General features: G+C 40.0%; 11 protein-coding genes across 11 annotated transcripts; 8 read left to right on the top strand and 3 right to left on the bottom strand. All coding sequences in view use genetic code 12, as the record gives it.

The window, feature by feature from the left end:
* Nucleotides 1–347: 347 nt before the first annotated feature.
* On the top strand, nucleotides 348–1754 carry RJT20DRAFT_60523 (SDR family oxidoreductase). The gene has a single exon (XM_064920941.1). It carries the CDS (start codon nucleotides 535–537, stop codon nucleotides 1537–1539), a length of 1005 nt encoding a protein of 334 aa, XP_064772784.1. The 5' UTR covers nucleotides 348–534; the 3' UTR covers nucleotides 1540–1754.
* Nucleotides 1755–3150: 1396 nt separating this feature from the next.
* Nucleotides 3151–4158, top strand: RJT20DRAFT_551 (protein induced by osmotic stress; the record flags this gene model as incomplete). Its single annotated transcript, XM_064920640.1, has 1 exon — nucleotides 3151–4158. The coding sequence occupies one exon, from the start codon at nucleotides 3151–3153 to the stop codon at nucleotides 4156–4158; it is 1008 nt and encodes a 335-aa protein (XP_064772783.1).
* A 513-nt stretch (nucleotides 4159–4671) lies between these two features.
* RJT20DRAFT_130893 (uncharacterized protein) lies at nucleotides 4672–5794 on the top strand. Its single transcript, XM_064917877.1, has 2 exons — nucleotides 4672–4763; nucleotides 4871–5794. Exons 1-2 carry the CDS (start codon nucleotides 4736–4738, stop codon nucleotides 5701–5703), a joined length of 861 nt encoding a protein of 286 aa, XP_064772782.1. The 5' UTR covers nucleotides 4672–4735; the 3' UTR covers nucleotides 5704–5794.
* Nucleotides 5795–7114, bottom strand: DPB4 (DNA polymerase epsilon noncatalytic subunit). Its single transcript, XM_064917876.1, has one exon. The coding sequence runs from the start codon at nucleotides 6644–6646 to the stop codon at nucleotides 5900–5902; it is 747 nt and encodes a 248-aa protein (XP_064772781.1). The 5' UTR covers nucleotides 6647–7114; the 3' UTR covers nucleotides 5795–5899.
* Nucleotides 7115–7718: 604 nt separating this feature from the next.
* SAS2 (Sas2p) lies at nucleotides 7719–9504 on the top strand. The gene has a single exon (XM_064918653.1). It carries the CDS (start codon nucleotides 8150–8152, stop codon nucleotides 9422–9424), a length of 1275 nt encoding a protein of 424 aa, XP_064772780.1. The 5' UTR covers nucleotides 7719–8149; the 3' UTR covers nucleotides 9425–9504.
* On the bottom strand, nucleotides 9505–11707 carry CDH1 (Cdh1p). The gene has a single exon (XM_064917875.1). The coding sequence runs from the start codon at nucleotides 11420–11422 to the stop codon at nucleotides 9605–9607; it is 1818 nt and encodes a 605-aa protein (XP_064772779.1). The 5' UTR covers nucleotides 11423–11707; the 3' UTR covers nucleotides 9505–9604.
* An 806-nt stretch (nucleotides 11708–12513) lies between these two features.
* SAP30 (aspartyl protease SAP30) lies at nucleotides 12514–13943 on the top strand (the record flags this gene model as incomplete). Its single annotated transcript, XM_064918975.1, has 1 exon — nucleotides 12514–13943. The coding sequence occupies one exon, from the start codon at nucleotides 12514–12516 to the stop codon at nucleotides 13843–13845; it is 1332 nt and encodes a 443-aa protein (XP_064772778.1). The 3' UTR covers nucleotides 13846–13943.
* A 273-nt stretch (nucleotides 13944–14216) lies between these two features.
* RJT20DRAFT_130887 (uncharacterized protein) lies at nucleotides 14217–15393 on the top strand. The gene has a single exon (XM_064917874.1). The coding sequence runs from the start codon at nucleotides 14503–14505 to the stop codon at nucleotides 15220–15222; it is 720 nt and encodes a 239-aa protein (XP_064772777.1). The 5' UTR covers nucleotides 14217–14502; the 3' UTR covers nucleotides 15223–15393.
* Nucleotides 15394–16910: 1517 nt separating this feature from the next.
* Nucleotides 16911–18125, top strand: RJT20DRAFT_137032 (cystathionine beta-lyase; the record flags this gene model as incomplete). Its single annotated transcript, XM_064918534.1, has 1 exon — nucleotides 16911–18125. One exon carries the CDS (start codon nucleotides 16911–16913, stop codon nucleotides 18123–18125), a length of 1215 nt encoding a protein of 404 aa, XP_064772776.1.
* A 1369-nt stretch (nucleotides 18126–19494) lies between these two features.
* Nucleotides 19495–21616, top strand: RFA1 (replication factor A subunit protein). The gene has a single exon (XM_064917873.1). It carries the CDS (start codon nucleotides 19623–19625, stop codon nucleotides 21534–21536), a length of 1914 nt encoding a protein of 637 aa, XP_064772775.1. The 5' UTR covers nucleotides 19495–19622; the 3' UTR covers nucleotides 21537–21616.
* PDR6 (Pdr6p) lies at nucleotides 21617–24951 on the bottom strand. The gene is made up of 2 exons (XM_064917872.1): nucleotides 24887–24951; nucleotides 21617–24795 (listed from the first exon to the last, which is right to left on the bottom strand). The coding sequence occupies exons 1-2, from the start codon at nucleotides 24941–24943 to the stop codon at nucleotides 21664–21666; spliced, it is 3189 nt and encodes a 1062-aa protein (XP_064772774.1). The 5' UTR covers nucleotides 24944–24951; the 3' UTR covers nucleotides 21617–21663.
* Nucleotides 24952–25453: the final 502 nt, after the last annotated feature.

Raw genomic sequence — 25453 nt, 5'->3', positions numbered from 1 at the left:
CAAAAAAATGTCCATTGGTGGTACCTGCATCGGCATGGAACACACCTTCTGGTGTTCACCACTTTGTTGACACAGTCTGTCTAGGGCGCTGATGACAAACACGGCGGAGTAGTTGTATGTTATGATTCGGATCACTTTGCTAGACTTGTTCCATTCCATGGAGGGCAATACCGGTTAACTTGACACAAATGCGGACCTGATGACAAATGCAGATCTCATATACCACTGTCAACTCGCCTGGATCAACAACTTGGACAATACGCGCATTTGGACTATCCCCGAACATAGCCTGTTGGGTTTGTCTCGGAGATATTGAAAATATAACAGTAGTCGCTCATGGAATAGGAAATATGGGGACGCACCCACAGTGAAGAAGCTGCAAAATATGAAATGAGGCTCTGTGGCATTCATAGGTTGTTGGCCCCACACCTTAGACTGAGAGTTTCACTTAAAGAATATAAAAGAAGGAAATCACCATGAGATATTTATTGTCATTTCTCGTGAAGTATTCTTGATTATACATATTTATTGTAAATGTCTACCTCAGTCTTCGTCTCAGGAGCCACTGGCTTCATCGCTCAACAAACAATCTCCCTCCTTATTTCTAAAGGTTACAATGTTGTTGGATCCGTTAGATCAGCCGCTAAAGGAGAGAAATTGCAAAAATTGCATGGCTCTAAGTTCCAATATGAAGTTGTCCCAGTATTAGAGAAGCAAGGTGCTTTTGACGAAGCTTTGAAAAAACACCCAGAAGTGACTGTGTTTTTGCACACTGCCTCCCCTGTCACTCAATCAGTTGAGGACAATGAAAAGGACATTTTGATTCCAGCAATCGATGGAACAAAATTTGTGTTGGAATCTATCCAAAAGACAGCTCCACAAATTAAACGTGTAGTCTACACTAGTTCCATTGTGGCAGTTGTACCTTTAAGTAAAATACTGGATCCATCATTTGTGGCTTCAGAAGATGTGTTCAATCCAACTACTTACGAAGAGGGTAAAGCAAACCCCCATGCTGCTTACTTTGCTTCGAAATCATTGGCCGAGAAAGCCGCTTGGGAATTCGTGAAGACCAATAAGCCAAATTTTACTCTTTCTACTATTAACCCTGTCTATGTTTTAGGTCCACAAGCCAAGGATGAAGAAGCTAAGGGAGACTTGAATATCACTGCAGAAGTTATCAATGCTGTTTACAAATTGAAGAAGGATGACAAGATTCCAGAAACTGGTGGTTCATTTGTTGACGTAAGAGATGTTGCTAAAGCCCATGTTCTCGCTTTTGAGAAGGACGAGGCCCAAGGTAAGAGACTCATTACTTACACCGAGAGATTCAATTCTCAGTTGATCTTGAACATTATTAGAAAAAACTTTCCTGACCTTCGTGAAAGATTACCTGAGGGAAACCCAGAGGATATCGGCGCCCGTACCACCGCCACGATTGATAACAGTAAATCTAAAGAAATTTTGGGTGATGACAGCATTAGTATAGAAGAATCTGTTAAAGCTGCTGTTCAGCAATTCATTAGAGTAAATGCTTAGATAAAGTAATTTTTTCCCCAATTTAGGTTAGATAGATTAATCGAGTGATACAATTTGATACATTTTGTAGTTGGTTTTACTAACACAATCTACCACTTGGTTTTAACAATTTCCATATAAAAGGTACCACAGTTGGATGCAAAATTGTAAATGCACTCCTTGAGGCATAAGAGAACATGAATGGGAGGGGATCAGTTCAGACATGGCGGCTTCATTTGTGGCGTTACGAAAATAGATCTCATTATAGAGTAGCTTCACGGTGAGATCATTCACATTGCACACAATGTGGGAATGATAATGAAAGTTTGTTTGTGCTTCTTTTGTTGGAATGAATTTCGGCACACCTCAATGAGGGCACAAAATGATGATTATCACCGTCTTCAACGGATTTTATTTGTTTTTTTTCGGAGATTAATGATAACTTGGAGGGATGCATAGTGACGGGAAGATGCAACATTTGAAACGACCAAATGGGTGGAGGATGCAAAAAGCATTTACCTCCTACGATATCTTCAGATTATTTGCAAATTTTGTTGCAGATAACCCAATGAGTTGTAGCCCATTTCGCGAGAAAGTAAATTCAGTGGTAGCATTTAGAAATAAAGGATAAGAATTATGACGTCGATAGATCATTCATCCGGGATCTTCTTGTCTTGGAATGTGTTAATGTCTGTTGTACTTCGCATGTAATAGAACAAAGCTTATTTCTCATACAGTTTGACGTTAAACCCAGAACCGACACACTGTCAGCCGCCCTTTGGCCTAACATAAAGTATAAAAACTTATTTCACTGGCCCAGTGTCAGCATTAAGAAGACTTAGTGCTTTCAGGGCTATGGTAAACTTCAATAATTGCTACGCCGAAACATTCATGGAAACCAAACCTACATAGACCCAATGATTACCATTAAGCATTTCAGGGACTCATCAGCTACTTGACCTATCATCGATCAAAATACTGTCTGGTGTATTAGTTTTTCGTTACATTATCCATGGACTCCAAGGGAAATGTACCCAAAAAATAAAAATGAATGGCTTTGTTTGCAACTAGTGGATGACTTTGAATAAAGAAGTTTTACAAGATTCCCTCCTATTCTTCACGTATGGCTGTCGTTGGTAAATACCACATCCGGAAAAAGGGAATCTCCACGTGAATTAGGTTTGATAATCGTACTCGCTCCCAATAAATTGGAACTAATTATAGATATATGCATTTCACTGAAGTGAAAGGAAAATACTCGCTGATTGGGGACTCTCAAGCCTCGGATACTTTATACATTTGCTCCATTATCAAATGAGCTGGGTTGTTGCATATAGGATACCGCCGCTTCGAAGGAGCTTGTTCTGCTTGTATCTATTTCTTCCGATAGCATTCCGGTGTTATAAGAGCGTCGGAGATACTCAAAAGAGACGCGCGGAAACGTTGCCTATCGGCACAGGTATCGTTCCGAGACACATGTTGCAAAGAATGAAATTGGCAGTGTAAACCACTGATTTGAATAGGGTGAGTTGCTTCATGGATAATGATATAAAATGGAAGATTCCACCACTGCAATCTGTATCATATGTTGAGCACTTGAATGAAGAATTGAATTATTGTTTACTAGTCAATATGTCTACCTCAGTCTTCATATCAGGAGCAAATGGCTTCATTGCTCAGCATATAATCGCACTCCTTCTTTCTAAAGGTTACAGCGTTGTGGGATCTGTTAGATCTCCTGCTAAAGGTGAAAAGTTGAAAGAGCTTTACGGCTCTAAATTCCAATATGAAGTTGTTCCAGTGTTGGAGAAGCAAGGAGCCTTCGATGACGCATTGAAGAACCATCCCGAAGTCACTATCTTTTTACATTCTGCTTCTCCTGCTGCAATCTTTGTGGAGGATAATGAGAAGGACACTTTAATACCTGCTATCAACGGTACTAAGTTTGTTTTGGAATCAGTTCAAAAGACTTCTCCCCAGATCAAACGTTTTGTTTATACGAGTTCCATTTTGACAATTGCCTATCGTGAGCTTTTCAGCGATCCAAATTTTGTTGCCTCTGAAGAAGTATATAACCCCATCACCTATGAAGAGGGAAAGAATAATACAGGACTTGATGCCTATGTTGCTTCAAAGAGCTTGGCTGAGAAAGCTGCTTGGGACTATGTCAATAAAAACAAGCCACAGTATACATTTTCTACAGTTAACCCTGTCTGCGTTTTGGGTCCACAAGCCAAGGATGAGGAAGCAAAGGGTAGTTTGAGTCTGACTGCTGAAATTATCAATTCTGTCTATAAGTTAACGAAAGATGATAAGATTTCAGAAATTGGTGGTCAATTTGTTGACGTGAGAGACGTGGCAAAAGCCCATGTTCTCGCCTTTGAGAAAGACGAGGCCCAAGGTAAGAGGATTATCACGTACACAGAGAATTTTAATCCTCAGTTGATCTTGAATATTATTAGGAAGAACTTTCCTGAGCTCCGTGAGAGGCTACCAGTAGGTGACCCAGATAATGTAAATTTTTCCTCGTACGCTAAAATTGACGACAAGAAATCCAGAGAGATCTTGGGAATCGAAAGCATCAGTCTAGAAGATTCAGTGATCTCTACAGTTGAACAAGCTATTAGAGCACAGAATTAGCTTGGATATTGGCCCTGGGAACCACGAGAAGTATTGAAGAGTGAGAGTATAGGCTTTGATTTAGCAGAAATTAGTAATTGCCTTATTTATCTAAAAATACTTTACTAATCAGCAATTTGGTAAAGTGAAGAATCTATAAAACGCCGTAGTAGTAAATAAATATTGAAAAGCTCCAAAGGTCAATGGATACAAAAGTTTCACAATCTTCGTCAAAAATTACATTTTTTGGCCCTCTCTCTAGTAAGGCACAGAAGTCAATACCAATGTAACACTGTAAGAATTATACACCGAAACCCTTTTCTTCTTCTTCTTCTTCTTCTTCTTCTTCTTCTTATTTCAAATAATCCTTCTTCGCTCCCCAAAACACGCCTCCCACTAGCTGTTTCACCTCCTCTTGATTGTCCCCTATAAGAGCTCCTGCATCTCTTTCACTCTTTTCACGTGACCCATAAACAACCTAAATCAATGATCACAGAACCAATGCTTCAAATGGAAGAAGCAACACTACCTTATCAGGACTCATAGCACAGAAAGAACAGATCAAACAATACAGTCCGAGAATCTCAATTGAAGCGCCATGAGTTCTTCAGATCTTCACAAACATTGTACGTAGAAATAGCTGACAATTGTCAGTCCTAAGCGAGACACTCTCCCCCACATTATTGTCTCCAGTATTTGAGGAAGTATTGCTACTAACCGCCAACATCTTTAGTGATCTATGCCACTCTCACACTCAACTCAACAACACACTACACATATGAAAATCACACACTCGTCCCGTTAGTGAACAATTTGAGCTGTTCCGAGATTGTTTCCCAGGAATTGGGGTTGATCAACTCGTCCAAGACCCTCGTTGGGTCCATTCCCATCAGCAGTGGGTCTATGAATATCAAACTAGTGCTTTATTTCATGAAAAAAGTGATCACCAACAGCGATGGAAGCAGTGACTTGATAACAGTTGTAACGATCTCCCATCCGAATGTCAACAAGACTTTGATTCTAGCCATTCTAAAGAAAATCATGGATAAATATATCGAATTCAAGCATGATGCCGAAGCTAACAAGCATCACAGTGATCAAACAGCAAAATTGGGCGAGTTTAAGCTTTACATGAACCAGATAATTAAATTTGAGGAAATGAACTATGACTCGAATCTGAGGATATATAGTTATGGTTCTTCCAATAGAAGTGGCGACGATGAGGATACAGAGACCACAGGGTTGTTGAGCAACTCTGAACAAATCAATCCGAACCAATTACTTTTAGCACACGAAGAAGTGGATGAAGTGAGGCAGTTGATGTTGGAGAATATTAACAAGCTCCTTAGTAGAGGCGACAAAATCAACCTGTTGGTAGATCAAACAGATAGGTTGACAACTTCCTCACTGGTGTTCCAGAAACGAGCGCAACAAATCAAGAGAAAGATGTGGATAAGTAAGACCAAGTTTATATTAATACTCGTGGGAACAGGATTCTTGCTCTTATACATTTTACTTGGGTCGCTGTGTGGATTTCCGCTCTTCGACCATTGCATTCATGGATAGGTATGTAGATATACAGTAAGCTATGGTTTGTTCAAATATATTCAAAAGTAATAAAGGTGATGTATCTCATGGATGCTATTTTATGTGAACTAAAATTTTAAGGCACTATCTTTCTAATTGGTTCTGTTTTTACCCCATTGTACAACGGCTTTTATTAAAACGTCTATAAACTTCTATCTTACACGAGCCAATGGGCTTATTCCTCTGCTTCTTCATCGCTGGAGTCGATTTCCACAACCTCATCTTCCACCGTTCCTTCCAACTCGGCTTCTTCCTTACCTGAAGCGGCAATTGGATTGGTGTCAACTTCCTCAGCTTCCAAAGAGTCATTGGCTTCAGTAGCACCATCCTCTGTTGCGTCTTCGTCGTCCTCGACTGCATCTTCTGCCTCATCGTCTATTTCGACGTCGTCTTCTTCTTCGTCATCGTCATCATCTTTGTTTTCTGATTTCTTTATAGCACTTTCATCGTTTGCCTTTTGTTTCTTGGGCTTCACAGGCTCATCCGACGCATCTTCTTCACCTTCAGCTTTGGTCGATGTACTCACCAGTTTGCTATCTTGCTTCTGCTTCTTCTTAAGAGCAACATTGGCTTCGTGTGAGCTCAATTTATGCTTGACTTCTGGGACAAAGCCTGAAAATTCTGCCTTTTCCAACGCGTGTAAGATATCCTGGGTGTTTATGGTCTTTCTTGAGCCTTCTTTGGATAACTGACGAGCGTGGAATAGAACATGTGAAACAAAAACGGTAGCAGAACGCTGTAAAGCTGTCAAGGAGTCTTTTGCGAGGATCATATTGCTGTCATCTTCTGATATGATTGTCTTTGCTATTTTCTGGACTGTTGATCTAGGAAAGAGGATATCATCGATAGAGACGAGTTCGGAGTCTTTATTTGGTTGAGGGTATTGACCCTCGGCGTTTTTTCTCCACCCTTTTGGAGGCATTGTGTGTTATGATTGTTGTGGTTGGTTCAGAGCTTTTTCTGCTCTATGGGTTATGCTTTTGTATAAAGCTAATTGAACAGTGGAGTGAATTGAAATATATCAACTAGACAAGGCGTGTATTGAATTTCCAGTGGATCCAGAAATATATCTCAGTTGAAGTTTTTATCTAACTTTTGATGCTTTATAATATTATCCTTTCGTATAACAGTAACTTTATTACTACACTGGTGTCTATCCTTTCATATACTGATGTACTCATATACTCATATACTCAAATACTCCAATACAACTTTTACAACCAAAAAACAGCACACGTTAAATTTCCTCAACAGCGCTAACTAAAGAATGCGAATAGTTCTCTACCGCAGCACATTAACAAGCTTAGTCGTACTTGAAGAAATGACAAAATGTAAAATGGACGTGTACTGTGTGTTATATAGTGAGAGTGAGACTGAGACTGAGAATGAGCGTCCTCACTACTGTCGTTTTTTTTTAAGTTAGTTTATGATTAAAGAAAAGACTAGTCTTAACTGTTATTATATAGTTAAGATGAGTTATTAAATTGAAACTAAACATTATAGTATTTCTGAGCTTTCATGGAGAGATTATAGTTGAACTCCTAATGGGTATTTCGGAGTCTACTTTTACTTATTATCTATTATCTCAGAGTCTACTGCTCACTTATTATCTCTGATCTCAGAGTCTACTGTTTAATTATTCTCTCTGGTCTCATTATGATATGGCTCACTGGATGTTTATCTATACCATCTCTATATATTTGCTGTTAAGCATTATTCTTTAAGTCGTGTTTACTCATTCTGCTCTTGATAACATCTCCCGTGGATGTCTTTTTATTATATCATATAGTCTCACTTTACACTGCACTCTTCATCACTGTACCATACTGTATTCTTCTCGCTTCTGTTGTACCACTATGTACTACTTTATTTATATATTTATATATTTATATATTTATATATTTATATATTTATATATTTATATATTTATATACTGTCTGTTATATAGGATGCAATATTTCCAGAAGTATATATATATATATATATATATACTCATACACATATACACATATACACATATACACATATACACATATACACATATACACATATACACATATACACATATACACATATACACATATACATACATTATTATTGCACTACCAACGATTGCTCCTTCTATCTATTCCCCAGTAATCCTTTCTCGGCATCGAATCACCCTTCTTACCCCAACTTGACACTCCCTCTCACACCATACATCTTCACCCACTCACCTCACAACGCGTTCTCTACTCTGTAGCACAGTATCATCTGGTTCGGTATAGAGCTTACACTATACTATACACTAAACCTCCATCTCCAGTCAGTTATCTGAAAAGTCGGTCTTTCATCCCCTAGTCTCTCCCTGTCTCTCCCTGTCTCTCCCTGTCTCTGTAGTCAGCTGCTATCCTACAACTAACACACTGGTGCCTCGCTACAGCCCATGGCAGATCCAATCTCAGCACTGTCGTCCAAGAGCACCAGCAATGACGACTCTGGCTTCTATGGCTTGCTAGATAAACCCAACATCAAAAGAGTGGTCTTCGGTAAGTACGAATTCTCGACATGGTACGGTAACGCCGCCTACTTCAACTCCCACGACGTCGATCATTCAGCGTTGGGTTACGTCTACACCAATAAAGTGGCATCAGATCCCACTCTAAGAGCACGCAAACGATCTAGAACGGCTTCAAAGACTCCTTCCAAAACTCCGGCAAAGACTCCGGCCAAAACTCCAACTTCTACTACCAACAACGACAATGTCAATAGCATAATATCGGATAACGGGAACGCGTCTTATCGTCGTGAATCGGTATCTTCTACAACTCCTGTCGATACCGATAGCACCCATGGCACTATAGAGCCAGAAGATGCCAATGGATCACCATTAGACAATGATTCGTTCTGGTTAGACGAACTCTACGTCTGTGATTACTGCTTCAAATACACAACAAACGCACATGAAATCAGCCAACATCGAGCTGCTTGTGTCTACAACACTCCTAAACCGATTATCGGGAGACTTTTGTATCGTGACGACAACTCACCGTACCTTATACGAGAAGTGAGAGGCTTCAAGAATTCACTATTCTGCCAGAATCTCTGTCTCTTTGGCAAACTCTTTCTCGATGACAAGTCCGTATATTACAACATAGATTACTTTAATTTCTACATAGTGTACGGCTATGACGAAAACGACAACTCCGAAGCGGACCCAGACTTGCCTCCGTACGAAGAACGGCAGTTTAAGCCCATGGGTTTCTTCTCGAAGGAAATCCTCTCCTACGACACAGATAACAACTTGGCATGTATATGTGTTTTTCCACCATTCCAGAGACGCCATTTGGGTTCATTGATGATCGAGTTTCTGTATGAACTCGCTAAAGTCACACCAGGACAATTGAGAAGTGGCCCTGAGTTCCCATTGTCTCCGTATGGTAAAGTAAGCTATTTGAAATACTGGTCCAAGAAGTTATCCCACTTGATAACAGCCAATTTGAAGGCAGGGATGACCTTCTCCATTAACGATTTGTCGGACCTTACTGGTTTCCGAAAGGAAGACATCTTACTTACTTTGGAGTACATGAAGCTTCTTAAGAAGGATTCTCGAGGAAACGTTAAGCTTCTTCTTGGGAATCTTGAAAAGTGGTGTATAGAGAATAGAGTGGACCCCAACCAAGAGAAGAGCATGTTAAATACAGAGTGCCTCTTAATATAGCATCAGCGGGCAAATAATAGCAACCACTACCGCAGAGATTCATATGTATACTATTGTAACCATAATGCATGATTATTCATGATAAAATATATTGTAGTTACTGGTACCATTAAAATCGCTTTGATACTTTCTTCCTCTGTATGTACATTTGTCTATATATAATACGAAGTTATTACCTTTCTAGCGAAGTTGCAGAAACGCATCCAACAAAACCAGTGATGGTGGCTCATTCTGTTTGTTCTTCTCAAAAACATTCCAGAATCTCAATGTTTCATCTCCTGCTCCAGTCACAATCGTCTCCCCATCTGGAGATAACGATAAGTACAAGACTCGGTAGGTGTGTCCTGTCAATTGAGCAATTTGCTGCATAGAAGGGTATTTCCAAACAATTATCTGGTTTCTAGAATACCCATGAGTAGACACTAACTCGTTCGAGTTCTTAGACCAGATAAGGTTGCAAACTTGGGAGCCAGTATTCACATCATGAACTAAGTTTCCTGTAAGTGTGTTCCATGTCTTGATCGTTTTGTCTGCTGTTCCACCGCCAGATGCTAAAATACCTCTTTGATGTGGAGACCATGCAATTGCCTTGACTGCAGCGGTGTGATCTGTGAAGTGGTGCAAGGGCTTCGTGTTTAACCCGTCCCAAATAAATAGTTTATTGTCATTACCGCCACTGGCCAACTTATTTTCCTCGGCGTTCCATTTCAATCCACAAACCTCCTGTTTGTGGCTTTCGAACTTGTTGACATAATGGTTCTCTATTCTCACATCTCTATTAAGAATAGTGCGGTCTCTTGAACCACTAGAGAGGATATGTTCATTCCAAGCTAACGAACTAACTCTCAAGCTGTGTCCTGACATGGTTCTCACGCACTTGATTTTGGTTGCGTCCCAAATCTCTACAAGACCTTTGGAAGTACCGATGGCAAGATGGGTTCCAGAACCAATCCAGTTTAAACTCGTTACTTTGTCTTTGTTTGAGAGATTGCATAGTCTGTCAACCGACTGTGTAGCACCGTCCCAGAGATAAACACTATCTCCTAAACCAACTGCTAATATATCTTGTTGTCCCCAATCTACAAGGTTCAAATAGAAATCGTCAGAAAGCTCTGGAGCGTCCAATACTCTATATGGAACTTTGGATATGCTTCTTGGCTTCTTCTGAGGAGATAATAGTAGTTTCTGTGACTCCTGTCTCACTGGCGATAAGGAATAAAGTTCCTGTTGTAAGTCTCTTGATATCGGTCTAGACTTCTGTGGTGATTGGTATGTGAATAAGTTGGTTTTTCGTCTTGGGGTGCTGGTGACACTGTCCTCAGAATCGTGGGACAAGATATTAGATGTTTGGTTGTTATTATTGCTGTTGTTATTGTTACTTGGGGAACTATCGTTCATCGAGCCGGACCCGGATGCTGAGCCAGGACCTATTCTAGGAGTAGATGAAATTGATTGACGAGGAGGTGTTCCAGTGATAGCCGACGCACTTGAATGATCTGGAATCGTTCTTGATGATGATTGTAGTGTGTTCCCTGTACTATTTGGTCGTACGGCTCCTGGTTTTGAGATATTCTTTCTAGTGCTATTAGAGAGTCCCGACGATAAATTGGCGGTGGCCATCGGCACGTTATCTCCAAAAAGTTCTGCTTTCAACACAGTTGAAAACGTTCTATTAGCTTCTTCTTCCTTACGGATTTCAATTTCATTGTCAGCGTTGTTGTTTCGTAAATCGGGTAATATCTCTTCGTGAGAAAGAGAAAATGCTGCTTGAAGGTCTATACCTGTGCGATTAGGGATGTAACGGTCGCTAAATATGGATTTTTGGTTCCTTCTTCGTGGAGAAGTTGATGGTAGTATAGGTGAATCATTGAGTCTTGGAGGATCCAACGCCCTTGTGGATCTTGAGGGAGACCTTGGTGTCTCATATAGATGATGACCTGCTCGGTTAGCAGAACCCGGGATATTGATTTTATTTGCACCGTTCGGGTTGCTACTCATGTCCAATGTGTGAAATATGCTATGAGATGAAATTCTTGCCGGTTCTTTCTGCGGTAATGTGATGATTGTTATCTATCCAGAAGCGATCTACGATAACTGGTGATGAAAAGGGCTGTCACAAGCACGATAAAGAAACAACCTGTAATTAATGGCAGTCAAAAGGGATCAACACCAGCCCGGACCGGTGATCAAATGCAAACTCAAACTAAACTTTGTACTCGGAGCGCTGTGGTAAACCTTACAACCCGAGGAAACTAAATATACTGTGTAATATGTTAACAAGATTACTCTTCTAAGTGGTGTCTTTCTTCCACAGTCGAACTTCTGTTAACAAAAGTGAATTGGGGGGGTTAAAGGGGTCACGTGATCTATGGACACAGTTTTTTTGGTGTGCTGGTGCATGGGGGCTATTGCTGGTTGACTGATAGTTTGTATTAGCGGTGAATGTTAGTGGTCTTGGAGAGTATGGTGATGTGCTCATTGTTTGAGTAAAGGGGGATAGTTTCAGAAAATGGGGTGGTATTCGGTATAAATGTGGCTAGGTATAGGGGATGGTTGAAGGTGACAGAAAAATAGCAGATGTAACCTGGAGCGCTAAGCACATTTGGAGGCAGAAAGGACAGGCTTCATTATGGTCGCACAATTAACGGTGCGTTTCGGTTAAGCCGAACTATGGGGTGGTTATCTATGAAAAGGGATGGAAAAGTCTAGCCAGAGATGCTGCAAATGATGACAATTACGGTGGGTTAGGTGGTGGATCTAGATTCTTGTTTGTATGGCTTATCCTAATCGTTTCAAGATATGAAACAACGGAATCGGTATATAGTGATTTCCGCTCGTCAGATTTCGTGGTCCCCAAAATTTTTGCAATCGGTTCCATAGTAATGGCTCGATTTGGAAATTGCTTCTAATACACATTACCCAGAAAACACCACCATGAAATGGTGGATTTGGAACATAGTAGTTCACTGTTTTTGATTATTGCTATGTAGCTCGGGGTATAAAAATAAGGGTTATCTCGGGATCTTGTATCTGTGTAAGATGTTAGTCAATTAGTCAATTAGTCAATTTGTAGGTATTTGGCATCAAAAATGACGAATCAAATAACTATATTTTTATGCTCTTTATTTTATTTTGCAGCAACTGAAGCAACACCTATTCGAAGCCTTAATTATGTCAAACTTGATCTTTATCATTCATCTGATCTGATGTACTATATCAACGGCTTGAAACTTGGTACTCCTGCTCAATCAATTCAGAATGTTATTCTTGACACTGGTTCGTCGGATTTTGTTATAGCAAATGTCATCTATGATAGCAGCAAATCCAGAACTTTCATTAATACATTTGAGCAATACCCAGAAAAGTACGGGTCAACTGATTATTTTACTATTAATAAAGTCAGTGACTCCTTGGTCCTAAATAGCTTGAAAGTGACTAACTTCACAATGGGATATGCTAACCGAACTGATTTGGACTCGTTTTCTGGAATTCTTGGGATTGGGTACCATACGAGAGAAGCTTTAGGGAAAGAAACTAGTTACGAAAATTTACCAGTAAAATTGAAGTCTTCAGGATTGACTCAGAGGGTTATGTTCAGCATTAACGGACAGCCACAGACTCCTTCTGTTTTGTTTGGAGGGATTTATCCACGGTTATTCCAACAACCTATGACGAAAGTTCCCTTTAATAAGGAAGTGGGAAACTTCTCAACGGCAAGCGTGAATACAATCTTGGCACTAACTGTGAATTCCATAAAGTTGAAAAACCAAGTTATTGCTAGCCAAAAGCTCATTTACGAAATCGACAGCGGTGCCAATGGTTTTGCAACCACTATTCCCATTCTCAATAACATCCTAACTACTTTGGGAGACAATTACGTTGAGCTGCATGACAGTTATTACTACCCGATTAGCGAGCTCCAGGGTGTCTATGTTAAGGTAGATATCCAGGGGTACGAAGTCCGATTCCCCATTATTGATATTGTTGGCGATAGAAAGCAATTCAAAGGGGTCCAGTATGGTTCGCTCAATCTTGCGCCTGTCCAGATAGGTGTCAACTCGTATATTGGAACACTCCCCAATTGTATTTTGAAGTACTACTACACGGTCTACGATTTAGAGGAAAACTTTCTCTTGATCTCCAAATACTCTGGAGCCCGAGATAGCGATATTTGTGCCGTAACAAGCTCTTATAACCCAAAAGTAATTGCAACCAAGGTAGCACCACACGTGAAAGACAGCTACAGCGTTTTGTACCAGGAGGATTCAGAAACGACACTTTCGGCACAGAATGAGAGCACGGGAAACACCAAGGAGCCCGATCCTGCGACCAACGGTCCTACCACTCCTACAGGTTCGAATCATTCTGGGTATAATAGCAAATTTCATAGTGGTCGGTGTAAAACCCGATTGGCTCAGTAGGTACATGACTAGCTGTCTAGCCGTGAAGTGTCTAGCTCTCTAGCTGTCTAGCTCTAACTGCCTAGCTCTAAGTGTCTAGCTCTACTGTCTAACTGTCTATCTGTATAGCTGTATAGCTGTATAGCTCTAACTGTCTAGCTGTCTACGTCTAAGTGTCTAACTCTCTAAGTGTCTAACTCTAACTGCCCATTAGCATCCTACTTGGGGCCACTATTTGCAACAATTACAACCCCCCTCTCTATTACTGCGGCATGTATCTGTCTCCACTATTGGGTGCAATTCCTGCACCCGTCCCAACCAATCACTGCGGTGCAAATCATAATACAGCGAAAAAATTTAGAGCCAGTGAAGTGAAAGCGTCTAGCAGTTAAAGTTATGGTTGTAAATACAATAGTTGTTATTAATAGGACTTTTCTTGAGTAATAGTTCAATTGAAAGTAGCGGTTCAGGATATAGCCATCGTATAGGGTGTATAACTGAGTTTTGTTGATTTCTATTCCGTTTCATTTGCATTTTAGATCGTATAGGTAAGCAGTCATTTATCATATCTATCTATCTAACTATCTATCTGCCATTATTTGTATAGGTTCGTTCCACCTTCAAACTAGTTTTCGTCATTTCATATCCTCCATAGTTTCATAGCCCAAAAATAACAAAATGTTAGCTCGTTTCATGCCAAAGGTCTCTGCCGGAAGACCAGCCTACAAGTCCATAGTGTCCAAGAGATACTCCTCCATCATTTCCGTCCACAGAGACACCGAAGCCAACAACCAAAACACCCCATTCGAATTCAACTCTGAAAACTTGAAGAGATCCGAGGAGATCATCGCCAAGTACCCACCACAATACAAAAAGGGTGCTGTGATGCCTTTGTTGGACTTGGGCCAGCGTCAATTGGGATTCACCTCCATTTCCGTCATGAATTACGTCGCCAAGTTATTGGATATGCCTCCAATGAGAGTCTACGAAGTCGCTACCTTCTACACCATGTACAACAGACAGCCAATGGGTAAATACAACTTGCAGGTGTGTACCACTACTCCATGTCAATTATGTGGAAGTGACGGTATCATGAAGGCCGTTCAAGATCACTTGAAGATTAAGCCAGGTCAAACTACCCCAGACAAATTATTCACTTTACAAGAAGTCGAATGTTTGGGCGCTTGTGTCAATGCTCCAATGCTTGCTGTAAACGATGACTACCACGAGGACTTGACCCCAGAAGCCACTGTAGAGATTTTGAAGCAGTTACAAGCCGGTAAGGAGCCAAAGATTGGCCCAATTGGCAGAGAGAGTTGTGAGCCTTTCAGTGGACCAAAGGTATTGTTGGGTGATGAGCCAACCAATATCGCCAACTACACTAGAGCTGATTTGTAATTAGCGGAAGGAGAGTCGTCATTAGGCACAAAGTTGCCAAACACATATTTTAATGGACTACTTCGAATTGGCTTTGAGTTCCAGTAATACTATATTTATCGGGCTTGGAAGCGGTCGCTGCCTGTCATTGTATACTACATATATCACCAATAAACAAAATTACACATTGATATTGGGGCACACTTTGTAAGGGGTATCCCAAGAACATATTGAAGGGGATTGGGTATCAAAAACGCTTCGTAGTTGAACTGTAAAGCAATTCACCTTGAAAAAGTTGAGTAGTCATTCCGTGGTCTTAAACGATAGTTATAATAGTTGTAATAGTCGGAGCGTGGGTCAACTATGTGATAGGGTGCTATAAGTACTAAAAAAGTGAAAAAAGCTGTTTTAGTACCATATCATAATTGCCAGAGTTATCTATTTCTATAGTATTGAATTCCTTCAGTAATGTAATCTCCATTTCTTTGCAATGTGCTAGTCAGTTTACATATGTTACATAATTCCAATTGGTCATTCTTTCCATTTGGCATCTTCTCTAATAAAAAAAGCTTATCTCTTAGGGCACTTTTAGTTGCAAAATCTCAGTAATAAAAGCACGAGAAGCCCAAATCTACGCCCATTATCAATCTCAATGATTGCTTGTCACAATTTCTTTCTTATAAGATTCTCCAACCGCCTCTCCTGAGGAAACTCTTGACATGGAGTATAGAGTTGAATTTTCATTCCCCATCTCCATTTCCATTTCCATAATCCTTTATATCTGTTTCCCATACAGCCCTCTCATATGACATATGCCTCGCTAATGACTCCCCAATGAACTTCCCATCATACACAGACACAGAAGAAAAACCTCTCCAATCCGTCAGTTACCGAGTTCCATTCCCATCCTGCACCTTACACACTTTCTACTCTTCTCAAACTTTATAGCACTACAGTACACAGTCCGCTCTACAGGAGCTAATTCCTATGGAGTCTCTCTTTTGTATGTTGTATCTGTTCTCTTTGACTCCATATTATGCCAATTGTCTCCATTAATAACGTTTACACTGTTCTCAGTAACTTGCTTACACTGTTCTCAGTATTTTTAATGCTTAATCGTTACTTATCTCTAGCTACTCTCATTATCTCTCTTTTCATCAGCATGTCACTTATAGCCATATCACCTATAACCATTTCACCTATAACCTTATCACAATATCACTATGTCACCTATAACCATATCACTCCATGACCACTCCACCCATTAACTTCACGCTCTCTCCCACACCTTCACTGTCTCTGACTCTTCCCACACCTCCCTTCACACACTTCACACCCACTTCTTTCCCCACCGGAAAAACTGCATTGCGTCTGCGATTGCATCATTCTTGATGATTTGACTCACATCCGGAAACGGGCCAATGCAGGAATTTTTCACAGTATGGAAGGGTGTCTTTGTCTCTGTCAGTGTTAGGAGACGAGATTAACAGTGGAGAGTTGGTGATTATATATTATAATAGAAATTATAATATAATATTATATATATTTATTTGTTTTTGCTTTTGCTTTTGCTTTTGCTTTTCGTTATTTGTTACTTGTTTTTATTCATTGGTGTTCAACCTTTCAGAAAAAAAAACCGATCTGGAAGACAACTGAAGTTTCTAAGCTGACATTCCCTCCGGTGAAATATTCATAAACGAAAATCGAAAATGTCCCCCAAGAAGTCCTACTCTTTGGAGACAGAACTTGTCTTCTCCAAGTCCACAGACCAGCATAATGCCTCTGTGGCACCGCTCTACCAAAGCGCCACCTTCAAGCAAGACTCCCTTTCTAACATGGGAGAATACGACTACACCCGTTCGGGCAACCCTACAAGAACTCACTTGCAAAACCATCTCGCCAAAATCATGCGTGCTTCGCTGACGTTTGCCGTGACTTCTGGTATGGGATGTCTTGATGTTATCACAAGGTTATTGAAACCAGGAGACGAGGTCATTGCCGGTGACGATTTGTACGGTGGAACCAACAGATTATTGACCTATCTTCACAACAAGGGCGATGTTAAAGCCTTCCACTATGACACAACCAACACTGAGTTGATCAAGTCGAAAATCACATCCAAGACAAGAATGATCTTCTTGGAGTCCCCAACAAACCCCTTAATTAAGGTCGTAGACGTAAGAGGAATAGCCGAATATGCTCATCAGGTGAATCCAGATGTCATTGTCGTCTTTGATAACACTATGATGTCCCCCGTCTTCATGACTCCATTGGACTTGGGTGTAGACATCCAGTACGAATCTGCTACTAAGTATCTTAACGGTCACCACGACATCATGGCTGGAGTAATCGCCACTAGATCGAACAAATTGGCAGAGCAGTTGTACTACGTGATAAACTCTACGGGTTGCGGTTTGTCTCCTTTCGATTGTTGGCTCTTGAGCAGAGGTTTAAGAACATTGGCCGTGAGAATTGAAAGACAACAACTGAATTGCATAAGAATTGCAGAATTCTTGAAGAATATAGGATTCAAGGTGAGGTACCCAGGTTTGAAAGATCACCCGCAACACGAGTTACACAACTCACAAAGTAGAGGATACGGAGCCGTATTGAGTTTCGAGACTGGAAGCATCAAGTTGTCAGAAAAGATTGTCGAAAGCACAGAAATCTTTGGAATTGCTGTGTCTTTCGGATGTGTCAATTCGTTGATTTCGATGCCATGTAAGATGTCCCATGCTTCGATCGATGCTAAGACGAGAGAGGAGAGAGATTTCCCAGAAGATTTGATCCGTTTATGTATTGGTATCGAGAACTGCGACGATTTGATTGACGACTTGACCAAAGCATTATTGAAGAGTGGAGCTGTCAAGATAAACGAGAGAGACGAACTTTTCAATGCTGTTCGTATTGAAGCCAAGTTGTAGATAACAGGAGTTCTTGTCTTGACATGGTATTCTTATAGAATCCTTGCTTGCCACGATCATCATCTTTTATTAAGAAAGGGCACTACGTCACACTCATTCACCATATGACGATGTGGAGGATTACTTTTGTAATCCACATCTATACCTACTGGTATTTCATGTTCACTGTACTTCTATAGATACCCAGCATACTACGTGTATCACACCACATCATCCATTCAATTCGTCTTTTTATATTTATCTACATCCTTAATAGTTAATAAAGGTTTCCTTTTTTGAAATGGAGGTAATAGCTATGGAGGTAACAGCTTTATTAACTAGCTTGCCATTGTAGTAGGGGACCCCAAGAACCACATCAACGATACATATGAAAAGGTTTGCGATCAAGAAGACTATGAATTGTTTCTACCACAGCTATAAACATAACCAACAACTATATTTACCAAGAAGAATATACAAACAAGTGAAATATCTCATTACTTACATAGAGACACTATGTCTCTACCACGGCTATAAACAGCAGACATCCATATTTACCAAGAAGAATATACAAACAATTAAAATAGTAACTACTTTCATAGAGACACTATATACTTTTGCAGTTTTTGTAGTAAAAGAAGGCAGCAATATGGCATTGCTTATATGCATGCACTTATATCAGGATATTTAGGGGTGTGTGAAAGAGCATTAAATGGAGTTTTCGCATTAGTTTAATGTCTCTAGGTGCTGTATAAGAATGATTGATTGCCAATGGGTAAAATTTCCTGGTATTTTTACAGTTATGTGTTCATGATAAACCGGATATACTAGACTTCAGTGAATTCATCAATGTCACGTGACTCAACTTTGTGAAGGCGGCCAAAGTGCATTTTTTTGGCAGATTTGCAGATTTTGCAGATTTCCAGAAGCGAACGAAATGTAAATTAAAGATAGGTGTATGTACAGGAGATTTATTCACAGTGTTAAGGATGGACAACAAGAGAAGAAAGAAAGTGAAGATACAGAATATGGAAAAGTAGGGGAGTGTGATCCTATGAAGAGAAGAAGGAAATTGACAAGGAAATTAGTCAAGTGACCTAATATTTTCAAAATAACTGTGTTCTAGCACTTTTTCTCATTTTTTTTATGTATCCTATCCTAATAGTCCTTAATAACATTCTCATTCCCATTCCCAAAGCTGCTATCTCTCCCTCTCTCTCTTTCTCTGCACACCTCCACTGTGCTTACTTCCTGCCTTTCTACACTTTTACTCAACACACCCACACCGCCATACAACGCGCTCTCCATACTCAGCTTTTTTCCCATACAAAAACACCAGTGGCGCGTAGTAACAATAATATTTAACATTTTATAATTAATGACTGTTACTCTTTTGCTAAGTGATCTATTTAATTCGATCTCTTTACCGTAGAATTGTTAAATACATAGGATTTTGGTGATAATCGTCGTTAAAGGACCCACTAGAAACCTAACGAAATCAACAAAAAACCACCTCCGATGTCTGGAATTGCTCTTTCTCGTGGTGTTCTCAGAGACGTCTTTTCCGTCGAACACGCGCCCAACGTGAAGACGCCTTTATACCTTCAAGTGACCAATATCAAACCGGTTTTCCTCCAGGATGAGTTGAAAAAGTACCGTCTCTTGCTCAACGACGGCCAGTACACGTCCCAAGGCTTGGTAGACGAATCCTGTGTGGCGTACCTCCAGAATAACAACTTCTCCAGATATGCCGTGATCCAGGTCAACGAATACAGCGTGTTTCCAACACAGAAACATATCTTTATCATCAAAAAAGTTGAATTAGTCGCAGCCACAAGCGAAAAGACGTCGGCTAATGACTTCATCAGCGTTGATACCTACTTCGCTGAACATCCAGAAGATGACAACCTCCAAATCGCTCAAAGACAATCTAACGGTGCCGGTAGATCGGAATCACCTATTCCAACAAGCGAAGCTAATGCGCATAATGGTGGCGGTCATACCCATCCTAATACCCATGCCAATTCCTATCCTAGCAAGCCTAGTGCTCCAGCAGGTGGAGCGGGCCAAAATCCGGGTAGAATTACTCCAATCGAGACTCTTTCTCCTTATCAAAATAATTGGACCATCAAAGCTAGGGTCTCATACAAGGGAGATCTCAGACACTGGTCTAACGCCAAGGGAGAAGGAAACTTATTCTCCGTCAACCTCTTGGACGAATCCGATGAAATCAAGGCCAGTGCTTTCAACGAGACTGCTGAGAGTGCTCATAAGATCTTGGAAGAAGGTAAGGTTTACTACATCACAAAAGCCAAGGTCCAATCTTCCAATAAGAAGTTCAACCACTTATCTCACCCATATGAATTAGTCTTCGACCGTGACACACAAATAAACGAGTGTTTTGACACTTCTAACGTGCCTAAGTTGCACTTCAATTTTGTCAAATTGAACCAAATCCAGAATTTAGAACCAAATGCCATCGTAGATGTCATTGGTGCATTAAAGACCGTGAACGAGGCTTTCAAGATCACAGCAAAGTCAACTGGTAAAGAATTCAATAGAAGAAATATTACAATCGTGGACGAGACTGGCTTTGCCATTGACGTGGGTTTATGGAATACTACTGCTACCGACTTTAGTATACCTGAAGGATCTGTTATTGCCTTCAAAAGTTGTAAAGTTCAGGAATTCAATGGTAGGTCATTGACTTTGACCCAAGCTGGATCATTAATTCCAAACCCGGACACACCAGAATCTTACCAATTGAAGGGCTGGTACGATAACGAAGGAATCAATGAAAACTTTAAAATCTTGAAGGTTGAAAGCTCTGCTGGAGCATCGAAAATTGCCAACCGTATACTGATTGCTGAGGCTCAAGAAGTCCAATTCAAAGAAGCTGACAGAGCAGAATTTTTCTCCGTGAAAGGTAGTATAAGTTTCATTAAGCAAGACAATTTCTGCTATCCTGCTTGTCCAAATGAAGTCAAGTACAACAACAGCGCAGTAGATAGACAAGGAAATCCTTCTCTCTGTAACAAAAAGATGATTGAACAGACTGATGGAAATTATAGATGCGAGAGATGTGATAAAGTTTATCACGAGCCAACATACCGTTACATATTGAACTGTTCAATTATGGACTCAACGGGTCAAATATGGATAACATTGTTTGACGCTGAAGCCCGTAAAGTGATGGAAGTGGATGCTGGTGAATTGAGAGCATTGAAGCTCGCAGAAGAAAATGGCGAGGACAGTGTGTTCAAAGACAAGCTCAGCTCTGTATCCTTAAAGGAGTTTGTCTTTAGGTTGAAGGCAAAGCAGGACTCTTACAATGATCAGGTCAGAATTCGATACCAAGCCACCGGTGTCGATCAGATTGACTACAACGCTGAAGCTGAATATTTATGTTCTGAATTGGACCAGTTGTTGTAGTTGGAGATTTTCGTTATTGTATTTTTTAGTGTACCACCTAGTATGTAGTTTCGTCAGTCCGTATTTCGTTAGTTTAACTACTATTAATATTTTGTTTATACATTTTACAAGTTTTTCGAGTACGTAACTATTTACTTTTGTAGTCGACGAGATTGTTTGTATCTAACCAAAACTCCTTCAATATTTCGTTAGCCTGTCTATGACCCCTAGTCAACATCACTTTACTAATGAATTGGTCCACGTATTGCATGGAGAGTTTACTCTCCAGCTTCTCACTTCCCGTATCAACATATAGCTCTAAAAGTATCAGTCTGAGCCAGTTTTTGAAATAAAGTGGGTACTTACTGACAAGGTTTCTGAAGAGCGGATAGAAGAATTCTAAGTGAGATCTGGGATTGTCAACAAATGACATTACAGCGCTTTTAGTTAAAATATATCCCAATGGCTTGTTCCCAAACAATCCCACAACGCTATTTTGCTTGTTTGTCATGAGTCCTTGAATAAACTGATGTTCGTGTGCTTTTCCACGCTTCAACATGATTACATGCGTCCAGAATTTAATATCAGCCTTAATCAAGAATGTCTCATGGTACTTGAAGCAATTTAGACAGAATTCAATTATTTCCGATTGGAATACAGGAAGTTCTAATATCAAGGAAGGATATCTCTCAAGAATAGTTGAGAACAAATGAATGGCTGCTGCTATCAAGTCAACCTCAGTTTCGAAAAGAGCTTTCTTTTCAACGAAAAATTTTAGTATCAATTCATCAACATCTTGTGGAGTAAGCTTGGGTCCGCTAGAAAGTACAATGGTCTCGATCATACGGAAAATAAAAGAGATCGACGGAGTGTTACAGTTGTTAGCCTTTACTAACAAAAAGTTAAATATTACTGGCAATTCAAACTTGAACGGTCCATTGATAGGCTCGTTCAATCCGTTTTTCAAGATCTTGCAACTTTTCTCAGTAGCTAATGTACTATTGTGCAAAAGAGGAAAGTTCAAAGAGAGCAGATTGGTGATACCCAAGATCAAAGATTTAATACCATGGTGGTCTTGGTTCCAATAGGCTTCCGTTTCCGATATCTGTTGCGGACTAAGATAGTCTTCCAAATCTTCCGGTAACTGAGTAGCACGGCCTATTTCATTTAAACATGAAAGCAAGCTTACCGCATAGTCTTCAATCTTTTCCTCAACTTCTTTTCCAGTTCCAGGGTCCGTTGTAAAAAGCTGAAGTGAATTGTTCATGACTATATCGGTCTGAACTTTTAATTGACTTAGAAGTTTGAAAATAGCATCCCCGAGTCTCGTGGGATCCTTCAAGGACAGCGTAATTGAAATATACGAGTTCACCATTCTTTCTCTGATTAGATTGTCAATCTCGATATTTCTTATCATCTCAAGTAAAATAATTTCCAAGTTGGGTAAAAACTCAATCAACTTATCCTTTGAGTCTTGGCAGATTTTGAGAACAGTTTTGGACCCAATCAAAGAAAGATTCTTCTTGTTTGGATTTAGAATGATTGAGAACAAGAAATTGAAGGTCGTTGGGAGATATCTTAATCCATAATCACTCTTGAAGAAGAATGGAATAGACGAGAGCAAGTTCAATAATGTAATACTGACTATTTCTGTGCTCTCTGTAGAGTATCTCTCAATCGTTTCGATAAGCTGATGGCTGAAGAACTGGTCAATATAAGGCAAAAGAACTTTAACAGACTCGTCATCGTAAAATGTTAAGTCATCTGTAACTTTGTGAAGTAAATACAAGGACGCTTCTAAATCAAGCAAAAGACTGGGAGTGAACGAATTTTGACATTCAATGAGTTTTTCCAGGGCATTTTTGCACAAAGTAGAATATATCGAAGTATTCAAAAGTGAATACAACAATATAAATAATTCTGACACCTGCAATCTATATTGAAGAAATTCCACAGGCGCATTAGGATAGAAGTGAGTCTTCTGCCAATAAATTGAGCTGACTGTAGTAAGAACTTCATCCCTTTTTTTAATAAACTGATCGTATACCTCTCTCTCTTTAAGAATCAGTTCAATGCTTTCAGCATCGTCTATGTAGATGTTAAGAAACTCTTCCCAGAAAGCCAAAAATTGCTCACTGACTTTCTCATCTAAGGTTGGATTTCCATCATAATTCGTAAGATTGATTACCACGTCCATAATTTGACTAATTTCTGGATCCAACAAATTCCTCGAAATGAAAACTATGTTGAGATTCAAGTACGCTATAAGAAGATTAATGAAATTTTCAATTTCCAATGAATACTCTTCAGCTAACTCTTTATTCATTATTATCTTCTGAATGAAAAGATAACCAAATCCATCATTTCCAAAGAGTAATCTAGCGAGCACTTGCTTGCTCTGGTTAATTATTCTGGGGTATGTCTCCAAAATTTCTGTCAACGTAGTGAATGCTTGGTTGAGGGTCTCCATTTCGCTTTGAAGCTCTTCAGCTGTGTTTGCTTTGAACTTAAACTGATTTATCAACGTTGCAACTATTTGTTGGCAGTCATCATTCTCTGTATACCTTTGACTTGAGCTGTTCTCAGCTGTCGATATGTAAATGGCCCACGAATTAATACAATTGAGCACCAAAAGACAAATCGTATTCAGAGTATGAACGGAGTCGTTGTTGAGGACTGCTAGAGCAGAATTCAAATTAGGAAATATGATCTCATGAATTCTCCTATGAAGCTCTTGCAGCAGATTTATAGAATCCTTTTTTGTTATGTCCTCCACAATAATGGAATTGAAGATAAAAAAGAGGGCAATTTCAATTTCATTGAATTCTAGAAACGCCGTTTGGAGATTATAATTAGCAGCATCATTGGAAATATCTCCTGTTTTGCAGAAAAGAGCAGTTATTGGATCAATAGTGAACTCGTTGAAATGGTTGATGTACAAAAGGGATAAGTTACTAAAAAGCTTTCTGATAATGAATAGATTGCTGTCAAAATCCTCCTTACTTGTATTTCTGGCTGATAAGCCAATAATATCCTCAATAATACCATTGCTGACTTCGTCGATCCGCTCCGAGTCGATGGAGTCGTTATTTGGAGAGAGGTGGGTATTGATGAAGATAGTTAGCGTTAAAGCGCCAAAGTATTTACAGCTTTTTGAAGGGTGTTTGAGGAGTAATTGGCCCAAATCAAACCCCGAAGTCAGCTTTTGCAACGGGAGCAAAAACTGCTGTATTTGTCGAACTCTTTCGGAGTCATTGGTGGAGTAGAGAAACTCAATGTTCTGCGAGATGTTAGTAAAGGTGGGTCGACAGTACAGCAAAACGGCTCAATTGAGCCATCTCAAATGATTCAGATAACACCCAGGCACTTACCTCTACGACCTGATCTATGTTCCATTCATCAGGCATGATTTCGTGCTGGTCAACCATAAGAAACATCAATATATATGACAGTACCTAGTGAAATATGGAGACCCATTCTGTTGTCACGTGAGTATGATGGCTCCGGATTCGGACTGTATGTCGGACATTAGTTCCCACTGAAAGCATTTAAAAGTGGAGAGAGTTTTCTACACGAATTTGGGAGATGGGACGGCTGGAGAAGCTGTGCAGGAGATGATGTCAGAGAGAGAGAGAGAAGAGGGTGGTCTCGTACAGGAGTAGTGTATTATGCGGTAAGGGTGCTGTATCTGGTAGTGTTTTGTGGGTATATAGGTTACATAGTAGAAAAATGAGTTGGTTGAGGTATAGAGGTATGTCTAGGAATGGGTCGTTATACGACGGGGGGGCATTATATTTTATGGCGTGTTGGAGGAGTACAGAATAGAAGTAGCGGAATTGAGCGGAATTGAGCGGGCAGATACGGTGCGGATCTTAACGAAGCCGTGTGCATTTAGAGAAGCCGTGTAAGATGGGTTGTTAGTTATAAAATTACAGCTA

The sequence above is a fragment of the Scheffersomyces xylosifermentans genome (assembly GCF_036884685.1).
Source record: "Scheffersomyces xylosifermentans strain CBS 12540 chromosome Unknown RJT20scaffold_7, whole genome shotgun sequence".
In the NCBI taxonomy this organism is placed as follows: domain Eukaryota; kingdom Fungi; phylum Ascomycota; class Pichiomycetes; order Serinales; family Debaryomycetaceae; genus Scheffersomyces; species Scheffersomyces xylosifermentans.
This window is presented reverse-complemented; position numbering and strand designations above follow the sequence as displayed.